The sequence below is a fragment of the Balaenoptera ricei genome, chromosome 6, assembly GCF_028023285.1.
Source record: "Balaenoptera ricei isolate mBalRic1 chromosome 6, mBalRic1.hap2, whole genome shotgun sequence".
NCBI classification, from domain to species: Eukaryota; Metazoa; Chordata; class Mammalia; order Artiodactyla; family Balaenopteridae; genus Balaenoptera; species Balaenoptera ricei.
Window position 1 is genome coordinate 94,781,073 of NC_082644.1, and position 14,651 is coordinate 94,795,723.

At 35.9% G+C, this 14,651-nt stretch overlaps 1 protein-coding gene and 1 long non-coding RNA gene across 2 annotated transcripts in view; both read right to left on the reverse strand.

Moving 5' to 3' along the window:
• LOC132367237 (uncharacterized) overlaps positions 1-14,651 on the reverse strand; it is a 248,699-nt gene that overhangs the window by 113,781 nt on the left and 120,267 nt on the right. The window lies entirely within an intron of this gene.
• LOC132367911 (olfactory receptor 13C4-like) lies at positions 3,309-4,357 on the reverse strand. The gene is given in 4 exon segments (XM_059926516.1): positions 3,309-3,623; positions 3,625-4,271; positions 4,274-4,297; positions 4,300-4,357. Coding segments are annotated over 4 exon segments (1,044 nt in total).

Here is a 14,651-nt window from a genome sequence, read left to right on the forward strand (position 1 = left end):
TGGTGGTGGTTACAAGAATCTGTACATAGGATAAAATTGCATAGAACTACACACACACATATGAATACATGGAAAACGGTGAAAACTGAATATGTTTTGTAGTATAGTTAATAGTATTGAACCAATGTCAATTTTGTGGTTTTGATATTGTACTTCTATAATATAAGGTATCAAAATTGGGGGAAGTGGAGTGAAGGGTACATGATACTCTATATACTATTTTTGTAATTTTCTATGAGTCTATAATTATCATCAAATAAAAGGTCTTTAAAAACTTTATGGACACTCAAGTTCGATATTCCAATAATTTTCAGGTGCCATGAAGTATTATTTTTCTTTTAATCTTTTCAACAGTTTAAAAATGTAGACATCATTCCTAGCTCATGGACCACACAAATATAGGTAGCAAGCCAAGGCCCAGGGTCATTTTTTGCTGACTGCTAAATTAAATAGTATTGTTTCTCCATGTCAATAATTATATTCTGTTTATGGTTAAAAAAATGTCTTTGAATGTTTTTAAGAAAGACTGAGTGAAATATTTAGGGGTAAAGAGACATAATATCTGTACCTTACTGCAAACAGCTCTCTCTCTATATATATATATTTATACACTTACATATATATATAAAGAATGATAAGGCAAATGTGGTAAGATATAATATCTGAAGATGCTGGGTTAAGGCTTATAGAAAATTCTTTCTATGATTCTTGCAACTTTTCTATAAGTCTGAACTTATTTCAAAATAAAAATTATTTACACACACATATATATCCAATACTTGCTTAAAAATCTGGACAAAGGGAGGGAGTAGGTATAGATATCGGTGAAACAATGAGCTAGCAATTCTTTAAACAGAGTGACTGGTATATGAGGTTTCATTATATAGCTTTCTTTTTATGGTTATTCGAAATTTTCCAAAATTAAAAGTTTATATTTGTATACACACACATGCACACACAGACCAGAGCTGCAAAAGTTTGAGGAAACATGTACAGTGACACTGACAGCAGGTAATATGATTTGGGGGAAGGGGCATATAATTTAACAAGAGAAATTTAAAAATCATATCACCTGCTATAGTAAATTCATTTTCTATGTAGTAAATTTATTCTGTGGAACCTAATGAGTTGTACACACATTAAAAAAACTTTCAAAATAGCAACTTCAAATGTACCACAGTGCACCAAAATAAGTCAACATTAAAATGATTAATTTTAAACTCCAAATTAATAAGATAAATAATAAAAATGTTAATGGTGGTCACCTGCAGGAGGTAGCAACAGTAGTAACAATATTTTCTTCTTTATAGTCTTCCACAGTTTTTTGAGTTTCTAAAATATCTATTATTTATCACAAAATAATACATGTAACAATCTTTTTGAGACCTCTCAATTTCTTGGGAGGGCAGATTAGTTTTAAAACTGTTAATTTTCTGTGCATTCATCAACATGAGCAGAACTTGTCAAAATTGAAGCAACATAGCACCAATTTTTTACATAGCAACAGAAAGAATAATTTTAATCAATTTTCGTAAATAAAGCATTCAGTTTGATATAAACATACATATGAGATGCTAGCACCCTTTGCTTTGTGGGGGGAAAAATTAAGGTGTTAATGAATTGGCTGGGACAATAGAAGTAGAACCATGAACATACAGACATGTGCTAAAACCTTGGTAGCATAGGTCAAAGTTTGAAAAGAAACAAACTTGGATCAGACTGAAATGTAGGGCTCATCCCAGTGGAGTTGGGAGAAGTTAAAAAGCCTCACCTAAAGGGTTTGGTACATGCCTGTCTAAATAGAACAAAAAGTAGCACCCACTGTGATACAAGCCAGAGGAGAGGACGCCCAGTTACAGGTTTGCTGCAGTGACAACGCTCCAACCCAGGTGAGACAGAAGACAGGCAGCAGGATTTTAGTGACCAGATCACATAGATCAAAAACATGGATTTACCCAAGGATGTAGATTAGCAGGGAGTACAGTTCTCAGGTAGGATGTCTGGGGTCATACTATGGCTCCAAAACCAATAGGGAAGAGAAAATTTAGGTTAATACCATAAGGCTGAAATCAGCTGTCACAATGGCTGGTGATATGGACCAATGATATGCTGTGCTCAGCCATGGAAAAATAATCTACAAAAAGTGAAAAAAAAACACCAACCAACCATCCAAAAAGCCTATAATAGGTTTCCTAAGGAGTTTCAACTCACTAGAGTATAAAATGAAATGAATTTCTCTTCCCAGTCACAAATTTCAGATTTTCAGAGTCGAAAGAAATATTTCAGGCAAACTAAAAACTTTCTGGTTATTTTCAGCCCTAAGACACCCATCCCCCAGCCCTCTTCTAGAGCAGCTCTTCTGCTAGTCTACAGCCTAGAGAGAAAAAGCTCAGCAAGTCTCCATTCATCAAGCCAAATGTCAGTTCTTCTTTGTAGGCACCCAAAACCTCAACAGGTTTTGCAGCACTACCTTACTTGTCTTGGATGAGAACAGTCTTCCCATTCTTTCATAGGAACAGTAGTGAAACACCTCCCACAATTCATTGAGCACTTCCCATGATGTATAAATCTCCTTTGATTCTATCTTCCCCCTTCTTGATGTTTACTTTATATAGATATGTGGGGAGAGGAGGCAAAGAAGAGTGGTGGTTGATACCAGTAGGAAGACAAGGGAGAGATGCCTGACTCTAACAATTGGTAGCTTAAAAAATAAAAAGTGCTACTTGGTGTCATTTATCTTCAATTTGGAGTCTCCACTTCAATACTTAAATTCTGGGTCAACAGAAAAAGTCAAGCAACATCCTCTACAAAGGGAATTACTATGAATTGCCACTATGCCCGGTGTTTTGTACAACTTATTCAATCTTTACAATAACACTGAGAGCAGTGTTTAATTACTCTTTTTTTTCAAGTAAGAGAACTACATTTTAGAAAAAGTGAATAACTTTCCCAATATTAACTGGTTTGTGATGGAGCAGAATTTATACTCCTGCCTCACTATTTCTGAAGAGTATGTGTGATATTTTCCACTGTGTTGCCAGACAGTACACCAAAAACACTCACTTCAGATATCACCAGGGATAAGATTCTAAAGCGACTGCTTCTGTGAAATATGGATCAGAATCTATTGGAATCTGAGTCTGTAGCAGACTACTGTTCTCAGGGATTGTAGCTAAGCTGAGACAGTGGAAACAAAGAATAAAAATCTCTCTATATAACTTTGTTTTCCCCAAAGAAGGTTGTCAATGATTGCCCAATGATGCCATGTCTAGTCTTTACACACTAAACACCCACATTTCCCCTTGGTCTTATTGGTTAACAGATTTCTGACTCAGCAAATATTTCACAGCAGCTTTTACATCCTTGTTTCTCAAGCTATAGATTATAGGATTTAGCACTGGGGTCACTACCCCATAAAACATGGAAACAAGTCCGTCTCTAGCTTGCAAATTGTCTTGTCCAAGAAAGTCTTGAGACTTGGGTTTGGCATACATAAAGAAGATGGTACCATAAAACATAATTACCACAGTCAAATGCACTGAACAGGTGGAAAAGGCCTTGTGTCTCCCTGTGGCTGAATTCATTCTCAAGATGGTGTAGAGGACGAACATATAGGAGAAAAAAAATGGCCAGCAGGGTAAGAACCAGGAAAGCTATATTTGACACTGCTAGGGTAACAATATTGAGGGATATATCAGCATAAGCTAGCTTGAGAACAGCCAGTATCTCACATAAGAAATGACTGATAATATTATTACCACAGAAAGGCAATCTCATGGCAAGAGATGTTTGCACAATTGAGTTGATTCTGCCAGACAGCCATGACACAGAAGCCATCAGTACATACACCACCTTGCTCATGATGACGGGGTATCTTAGAGGGTTACAGATGGCCACGTAGCAGTCAAAAGCCATCATGCCAAGGAAGAAACACTCTGTTGACCCCATTGCAAATCCTAAGAACATTTGCACTATACATCCAGAGAAGGAAATATTCCTTTTCTTTGAGATTAAGCTCACCAAAGTTGAGGGAACAGAGGAGGATGTATAGCAGACATCCAGAAAAGAGAGGTTGCGCAGGAAGAAGTATATGAGAGCGTGAAGACGGGAATCAAAGATGCTTGCTATGATCAGAACATGATTGCCAATTAGAATCAGTAGGTACAAAGCTAGAAGTAGAGCAAAGAAAATAATTTCAAGTTCGGGGTAACCAGAGAGTCCCAGAAGAATGAATTCTTTCACAAACGTCTTATTTATTCTATCCATATCCCAGCTTTCAGGATGTCAAAGGAATACCAACATAAAACATTTTCACTGCCAAATAACAACAAATGTAACAAATTTCTTGGATAGGCATTATTCTAGAGTGAAATAGAATGTTTTCTTTGAAGCTCTGTCATTCAGTTATCTTCAAGAACGTCTGCGCCTAGAATACAATCATACTGGGAAATTGAGATTTCAATGCCCTGTGTCTAATGTTTGAAGATCTACCTAGGATCAGAAGCAAATTCAGAAGCAACCTTCCCCACTGTTGAAGACACCCTAAGTTGAGTTTTTTAAAAGCCTTAGAATATTTCAGATGACAAACCTGACTTCATTTAGTTAGGCTCAGTGACAGAGTGGTGGGGAAGGCAAAAGACAACTCAACAAGGACTGGAATTTTGATTCAGTGTTTAACAGAAATTTTGAAAATTTTAAAGCAAGTTTGATTTTATGCATTTTTGTTTGTCTGCCTGACACCCTGGATCTCCATTCAGTCTGTTAAATTACGTATTTTTATAGGGCAGACATTTGATCATAGTAAACAGAACCACACACACAGCAACTTAACATTTGTTCAAAGGTCTAGTTAGTTGTTGATCTCGTAGTCTTTCCCATTACAAGACCAGTGTGTAAACTAACTCTGCAAGTATACAGTGGAGATCTTTGAAGAAAAATAGTCTCTCTTCTTTTGTTTTATTCTGTGGCTTCAAAGTTATTCTTTGTAATTTATTTATTTAAGTGGACCTGAGAAAACAGTAATAATGCTTAAATATATATCTGTGTATGTGTGTGTAGCACTTTATACTTTACAAAAAAATTAATCTCATTATCTCTATTTTTTTCTCAAATGTGAAAGACAGAATATGGCCAAAGTAATCCAGCCTATAAGTAAACAGTGGAGCTTGAAGCTCAGATCTTTGCCAATGAAGTCTAGAGCTCTTTGGGCTACAACACCAAAAGTTATTATACCATGTTTTCCCACCAAGAACTACCCAGAATTTTTGGCCTTGGTGGATTTATGAAGAATCAATTATTTCAGTTTTTTAAATTCTTCATATGTGTAAATTTCCTGGGTATCTTGTTAAAATGTAGATTTTCTTTTACTGAGTCTGGTGCAGGCCCTGTGACTCTACATTTCTAATAAACTCCCAAAGTATGCTGAATAACAAATCACAGCTGTATTTGGTAATAAAAAATTAGTAACTGCACTGCCTCATGCTGTTCATATTTTAAATCCATATTTAATAATAGTTTTAATTATGGAATGAAAAGGTATAGTGTCATGATATTCAAGACTTACATTATACTGAAATTATTTCCACCTCCTAGAAGAACCTGTTAATTTCTTCTTAGTATTGATGTGAGCATTCTGAATTAAGGTCAGGTTCAACAATGTCAGATTCCGTAGATGTGAAAGAGTAAATATTTGTTATGCAACAGTTGTAAGTGTTCCCCCATTCCCAAAGCAATTTAAAGTTGGAATGAGAGATCTGTGGAATGGAAAAACTTTTTATGCATCAGGGACAGTGTCCCACATACACAATTAAGAGTGGTGTTGGGAATATAATGTGACTGAACTAAAGCTCAAAAATGAAATAACATTCTCCCACCCATGCAACTTTTGGAAACAGGGTCAAATGTTCACCAAACTAACTTTATGAAATGTGAGACCTTTTTAGTTTAAAATATATTTACAAAATGAAGTTAATTCAAAGTAAGTTCTTAATTGAAATGATAATTACCAAAATGAAATGCTAGACTTAAAAATGATCTAGATATTATGAATGAAATAAAATAGATATTTTCTGTGAATTAATTGCATTGTCATTTAATTTTTTTTACTTATCTTCATTCTTTTAGATAAGCTAATTTCATACAGAATATTAATACCAACCTTTTTTGACAGGAAAAGACAGATAGATAAGAAATAAAATAAATAAATTTATAGGATAAAAGTGAATTCATATGTTCGAGGCCAGAAAGAAGTTTTAAAAGTCCTGAATGGATAGTTTGGGGCACGAATTCAGACACATAGATAGCACATTGTTGTATTAAAGTGTTTCAGAAAGTCTATTAAGCTACATTGTAGATATTAACACTTAGATTCTGACTTTAACTTTCCAATAGATGTTACAGTTTACTGTAAAATATTTGGATTCTGGAGGATTGTTTTTAGAAGGCAGGCCCATGCTCAAGTAGGAGACTTGCTGCTGGCAGACTGTGGTGCCAGCTACTGACCCAGAAACAGCCCTATGCCCTTTTGGACTTGGCTACAGCCCTATTTGGTCTTGAACTAGCCACCAGCACCATCTGCCAAGGGACCCAGAAGGAATCACACCACTCCAAGCCCCAGGTAACAGGGCTCGCCCACCTTAATCCCGGCTGTGGACCCTTAGGTGACCCATGACCTGACTCCAGCTGCTCTTGGCCAATAGTCCTGGACATCCAGGGACCAGGTAGGAGGCACGCCCATTTGTACCCCACTGCAAGCCCTCCAACTTCCATCTGACTGCAGATCCTTAACCAGCCCTGTAATTCTGTTCCAGTCTCTTGCAGCTTCAGGCTGGGAACTCCCTGCCCACCCAGGAACCCGCCTGAAGACATGCTCATCTGAGCTCCTGGAGGTACCTGCCAACCTCAGTCTGACTACAGGTCTTGAAGCAGTCCTGTAACCCAGCTCCAACCCTTCACAGTCATAATCAGAGAGTATTCCTGCTCACGCAGGTACCTGCCAAGGGACACATATGTCTGTGTCTCTGGAGGTAGGCACTTGACATTGATCCAACTGCAGATGTCAAAAGGGCGCTATAAACTGGCTTCCACTTCTCACAGCTATGGTCTGGGAGCAGTCTCCCATCCAGGGACTAGCCCAGTGATCTAATGGGAGACCCCCAAGGACCTACAGAGACCTACATGCATCCATGCACCTTATAATAGGCCAGCTGTCTTCAAACAATGAAGCTGACCCTTGACCTAGCACCAGAAATATTGACAAAGGTCCTGGAGGCAGTTATAACCACCCAGAGACATACAAGTATATGAAATATAACTCTCACTGCTAAAGTTAAATATAAATACAAACAAAGACTATTGTATACTGTAATGGTGGCATGTAAATCACTTTTAATACTAGTATATAAATTAAAAGACAGAACTAGTAAGAATAAGTAATACCACAGAAATTTGCTAATAGAAACAAGTAAAACCTGACATCAATTACATAAAGTGGGGGAAGGGAGGGTAAAGTGTAAAATTTCTGTATTTGATTGTGGTAAGTTAATCTGAACAGACCAACAATGAGTAAGGAGAGTAAAGCAACAATCAGAAACCTCCCAACAAAGAAGACTCTAGACCAGATGGCTTCAGTAGTGAATTCTACCAAAATTTTAAAAAAGATTAATGCCAGTCCCTCTCAAACTCTTCCAAAAAATTGAATAAGAGGAAACATTTCCCAGCTCATTTTAAAAGGATAGCATGACCCTGATACCAAAGCCAGATAAGGACACTATAAGAAAACTACAGACCAATACCCCTGATGAATATAGATGCAAAAGTCCTCAACAAAATATTAGCAAACTGAATTCAACAGCACATTAAAAGGCTCATACACCATGATCAAGTGGGATTTATCCCTGGGATGCAAGGATGGTTCAACACACACAAATCAATAAATGTGAAACTCCACATTAACAGAATGAAGGATAAAAACTCTACTGTCAACTTAACAGATGCATAAAAAGCATTTGAAAAATTCAGTACCCTTTCATGATTAAAAACTTTCTCAATTAATGAGGTATAAAAAGAAGGAAACTCAATGTAATAAAGGGATATATGATAAACCCATAGCTAACATTATACTCAACAATGAAAAACTAAAAGCTTTTCCTCTAAGATCAGGAATAAGACAAGGGTGCCCACTCTTGTCACTTGTATTCACCATAGTACCAGAAGTCCTAGCCAGAGCAATTAGGCGAGAAAAAGAAATAAAATGCTTCTTCTCCAGGGGAGAGGAAGAAGTTAAATTATCCTTGTTTGCAGATAACATGTTCTTATATATAGAAAACCCTAAAGACTCCACCAAAAACTGTTATAATTAATATATTAATTCAGCCATGTTTCAGGAAAAATCAATTGAATATCTGTACACTTAGAAGGAACTATCAGAAACAGAAATTAAGAGTACAGTCTCATTTATAATAGCATTAAAAACAATAAAATACTTTGGAATAAATTTAACCAAGGAGGTAAAAGATCTGTAGCCTGGAAACTATGAGACATTGATGAAAGAAATTGGAAAGATAAATGGGAAAATATCCCATATTCATGGATTGGAAGAATTAATATTGTTAAAACTGTCCATACTACCCACAGCGATCTACAGATTCAATGTAACCTCTATAAAAGTTCCAATGGTTTTCTCACAGGAACAGAAAAATCAATCCAAAATTCATAGGAACCTCAAAGGACCCTGAGTAGCCAAAGCAATCTTGAGAAAGAAGAACAAAGCTGGAGGCATCACACTTCCTGATTTCAAACTATATAACAAAGCTTTAGTAATCAAAACAGTATTGTACTGGCATAAAAACAGACACACAGACAATGAAACAGAATAAGTCCAGAAATAAACCCAAGTATATACAGTCAACTAATATTTGACAAGGACAACAAGAATACTGCTTGAGGAAAGGATAGTCTCTTCAATAAATGGTGTTGGGAAAACTGGATATTCACGTGCAAATAATAAAACTGAGCCATTATCTTACCCCATATATAAAAAATAACTTGAAATGGATTAGAGACTTATATTTAAGATCTGAAACCATAAAACTCCTAAAGGAAAACTTAGGAAAAAATTTTCTTGACAATGGTCTTTGCAATGAGTTTTTGTATGTGAAACAAAAGCACAAGCAACAAAAGCAAAAAATAAATAAATGGGACTAAATCAAACTAAAAAGCTCTTCAGAGCAAAGAAAACTATCAATAAAATGAAAAGGCAACCTATGGAAAGGGAGAAAATATTTTCAAGCCATATATCTGATAAGGGGTTAATATCTAAAATATATAAGAAATGCATACAACTGAATAGCAAAAAAAATTAATTTAAAAAATGGGAAAGGGAACTGAATAGACATTATTCCAAGGAAGATATGCAAGTGGCCAACAAGTACATGAAAAGGTGCTCAACATGACTAATCATCAGGGAAATACAAATCAAAACCACAATAGCTCCTCATATCTGTTATAATGCTATTATCAAAAAGACAAGTGATAACAAGTGTTGGAGAGGATGTGGAGAAAAGGGAACCCTTGTACACTGCTAGTAGGAATGTAAATTGGTACAGCCATTAAGGTAAATGATATGCATGTTCCTCAAAAAATTAAAATTAGGACTACCTCATGATTTGGCAATCCCACTTCTGGGTATTTACCCAAAGGAAATAAAATCAGTATTTTGAAGAGGTATCTGCATTCCCATATTCATTACAGCATTATTCACCATTGGAAAGATATGGAAAACAATCTAAGTGTCTATTGATTGATGAATGGATGAAGAAATATGATATATATGTACATGTATATACATATGTATATATAAAAACACATATACAATGGAATATTATGCATCCATATAAAAGAAGGAAATCATGCCATTTATGATAGCATGGATGAATCTGGAGACATTACACTAAGTGAAATAAATCAGTCGCAGAAAAACAAACACTGTATGATTTCACCTACATGTGGAATCTTAAAAAAAAAAAAAAAAAGAACTGATAGGAATCTAAAAAAAAAAAATAGAACTGATAAGACCAGGGAGTAGAATGTTGGTTGCCAAAGTTTGGGCAGTGGGGTAAATAGGGAGATGTTGGTCGAAGGGTACAAACTTTCAGGTATTAAGTGAATAAGTTATGGGGATCTTTTACAGAATGCTGATTACAGTCAGGAATACTCTATTGTATACTTGAACTTTTCTAAGAGAGTAGATCTTCAGTGTTCTCACCACATACACACAAAAAGTTAACTATGTGAGGTGGTGGATGTTTAAATTTGCTTGACTGTGGTAATCATTTCACAATGTATACATATATTAAATCTTCATGTTACACACCATAAAAATCATATTTTACAACCTAAATATATATATACATTTTTACTTGTCGATCATATTTCAATAAAGCTGAAAAAAATTTAATAAAATATTTGGATTCTGAGCAATAAAAATTTACTTAAGAAAAAAAGAGCAGTATTTATGCATGTGTACAGACACAAACACACACAACTCTCCACTCACACACACTCACACCACAAACCATACTATGTGTACATTAAATTCAAATGGAAATATGTTAGGGTTTTTTAATAAGATCACAGAAGTTTAGAGCTGGAAAACTCTGTACAATATCGTTTAGTAAGACTTCCCTTTCTATGAATGAGTAAACTGAGGTAAAAGTGATGAAATAATATTCCAAAGTCACTGTTAGTATTTAATTAGGAAGAATTAAAAACAGTCTTCCTTATTCATCAGAGGACCCAGATAGTGACAATGACATAATATGAATTTTTACCTATTTTCAGACAGAAGCTAATAGACTAGCAATATGGTCTGAAAATATAGGCTTTACATGACTGGAAGATAAAGCTCTCCTATATGGGGTTGTATGTTACGGGACACTTTATGGACTTGAGGGATAATCAAAGCAGGGCATATCTATGTCTATCACATAGACATAGATATGGATTTTCCTTACGAATTCATAAAAGGACTAGAAATAACAAATGGAAGCCTTTATTCTCTTTTTGAAAGTGGCCTTTTGGGGAACAGGAGATGAGAAGGCATGGAGGCATTCAAGCAACGCAGTAATGTGTGCAAAAAATATGCATCTCATTGATTCCCTCGGGACCTGGATATGTACCTAACAATTTTTATGGTTGTCAGCAGAAAAGGTTGCTTTTAGTCTCAGTTGCAAGTGGATTGCATTGGTCCATTACCCTTCCTTCTGGGTAAATAACAATGAGTCTTGACTAAGACAGACACACATTTTCTTCTTGTTTGTTCTTGGATTTGCATACCTGGCAAATGATGCAAATACCTCAACCACTACTTAAGGCCTACAGCAAGAGGAATTTGAATGTTGGTCATCTAATTAAGGAAGTCAAAGTGAAATCCAACAAGTTACAAACCATTAGACATCATCTACATCCCTATCCACAAAATGTGGACTAATGAAAATTGAAATGGATCATTTAAACCCTGCTTTTACAAAACTGGAGGGTGATAGGAGACTAAAAAGATGTTTTTCAGGGCTGAATGAATGTGTGTTAAGACATGATATATGTGGACTTAAAGGAAGATCTATTGGCCATATTGTTGAGATGTTTTGGGGGGAAGACATGGGGAAAATTGTGCGAATGATACAGGCGCTTTATAGAAACTTCTATATTTCTAAAAATTTTCTTTTTCTTTGCCTGATCCTGTTTTAATGGAACATGGATCAGTTGCTGAACATGATACCACGACAACACATCTAGGTACTACTGCCCACACTGCTACAATAATACAGATCATTCTTTATTTACCCTTTTAAAAATGGGATTAATAGGTTCTGTTTCTCTCTTACCTGTTAATGAGGCAAGCCAATATGCTTGTATTTATCCAACCCTGTTCTATATAATACACAAGATAAAGGGGGAAATCATTGACTGTATTTAAATTGCTGCTAGCTTTATGGATCAGTCCTCTTGCTGAAGCTAACAGTTCTACCCCAAAGAGGATAATCTGGGTAAAAAGTAATGAAAGGTGGAAAGAAGGGAAAGTGATTGCTGATATAAAAAGGGAGCCTATGGGAAGTTCTTTGGCATGCTATAGCTAACGTATATTTGGAGGTTACTACTATCTATATGATAGCATCCTGGAGAAATAAACATTTTGGGTTCAAAATATGTACTCAAACTCAATAAGCAGTTAATGGCAATATGTTGGGTATATAAACCAACATTGACTGAAATATTCTAAGAGACAGTTCCTCAAAATTGGCCTAGCAGGTACAACTGAAGTTTCAGAACTCTCCTTTTTGGCCTGAAATTCCTTCCTCCTGCAGGACCATATCCTATACTGTTATAGGAAGCATTAGCCTTACATGAGTGTACACTGAATCCTCATGTGTTCTGTAAAATGTCCAACCCTGGGTAAGTGCTGCAGTGTTTAATTTTAAAAACTGAGCTCCCTTGAAATTTAGAAAGTCAGGTAGTATACAGCCTGTATTATCTCATGGCAACAATCCACTGGATCGAGAAATAATGTATTTTACATGGCTCATGCACACTTTTAGTGGCTTACAGTCATCACCAGCATCGTCCTATTGCTAAACTGGAGACAGCATCATTTATTTTATAGTTTATGCGCTCCAGGAGGTGCATTCTTGTAGACTACCATGTGAATAGTGGCACTTGGATTTTTGCCACTTAGTGTATGTCTACACATTACACATATATATCTATAAATATATACTAGATATATAGGTATGTATAGATAGACAGATAAACTGATGTAATTATGCCTAGGATTTGTTTCAAAATAATCTGGATGAGGAAGATACATAATGATGAAAGAAGGCTGACCATGTGTTGGTAATTTTTTAAGCCGTGTGAATGGTATATGGAACTTTGTTAAATTACTCTTGCTCTTCTGTTAAGTATTTGAAAATAAGTATTTCTAAAAGTAGGCTTTAAAGAAAAAATACATAAGCGTGTGTGTATATATAGATAAATAGAGATATAAATGTATGTATGTATGTATGTAAACAGAGCTGTAAACATATTTGGGAAAACTCCTATGATGGTATTAAGGGTGGGTAGAGGGTAATTTAGCTAGAAATTGAAAATGTTCATACCCCCTTCTCTATTAACTTCACTTCTTAAAATTTATCCTCTGAAACCATAGGTGTTGTACACACACACACAAAAAAAACCCTTTAACCTCAAGGGTTCATAGCATATTAAGTGATAAATCAAAATACAAACATGTTGAATGTATGACTCCTAGTTACTAGAAGAAATATTTTAAATGGTAGCTTTAGGAGATGACCATAGTGACAATTTTTTTAATACTTTTTGATATTTTTAATTAAAAATTTATTTATTAATAAGAAAATAATACACCTAATAATCTATTGGAGATTTCCTGATTTTTCCAGGGAAAGATATTTATTATCAAATCTGTCAATTTTCTGATCATTGATTAACATGAGCATGCTTGTTTATATCAAAGCCCTATAGCATCCACTTTTATATACCTATGGAATATTTTAGCAGATGAAGAGTTCAACTTGATATAAGCCTGCATATTACATGTTGACACTCTTGGTATTGCGGGAAAAAATTAAAAATTAAGGTGCTAAGGAGTTGGTTAAAACAATATAAATAATATTTTTATATGCCTAAAACATTGTCATAGAACAAAAGTTAAAGAGAACTAAGCATGGATCAGATACAAATGCAGGGCCTCTAGTGAGAGGGTAGAGGAGAAGCACTAGAAGTTCAAAAGCTGTCAGCCACAGGGTCGGGTACATGCCTTTCTGAACCAAAAGCAACACCAATGTGATCCAACCCAGAGGAGAGAGAACAGCATCTGGAAGTTTTTTGCAGTGACAGCACTCATTCTGGTGGGACAGTGGCAGAGGAGCAGAATTTAGTGACCAGATCATCTAGGCAGAAACCTGGGTCAACCTGAAGGAAGTAGACTGGCAAAGAATGAAGTCTCTGAGTAGGAGATATGGGGTCGTGTAGCTCTAAAACAAGTAGGAAAAAGAAAGACTGGGTAGGAAAATGAAGTCAAAACCCAGCTATCATAATGAGCTAAGAGACCATGGGGAAGCTGGATGGTGTGGCCCAAAGACACCCTATGCTAGGCACTGGCCTTCTAGACGAGGACTCTACAGAAAAAGAAAAAAAATAGATTTACTAAGGAGTTTCAACTCATTAGAGAATGACAAGAACTGATTTAATTTCCCCAGTCATGGACTTTATCACTCCTTCTGAGCCTGTAAGAACATCTCAAGCAGATTTGAAATGTTCTTGTGTATCTTTTGGTTTAGAATATCCACCTTCCTTCCTCTTCTACACTAGCTCCTCTTCTGGTCTGCAGCCTCAAGAACTCAGCAGGCCTCCACTCATCAAGCCAGAAGCCAGACTCTCTTTCTTTGCAAGCACCCGAAACCTTAAGAGCTCTTTTGCAGCACCATCTCACTTGGCTTGGATTAGAACAAAAAACGTTCCCATTCTTCCCCAGGGACTGTAGTGCAACACCTCCCACCAAGCACTGTACACTCCACATAAGGCAGAACACTCCCTTGATTATTTCTTCCCCTGGCCCGAACTTCTCTTTATGG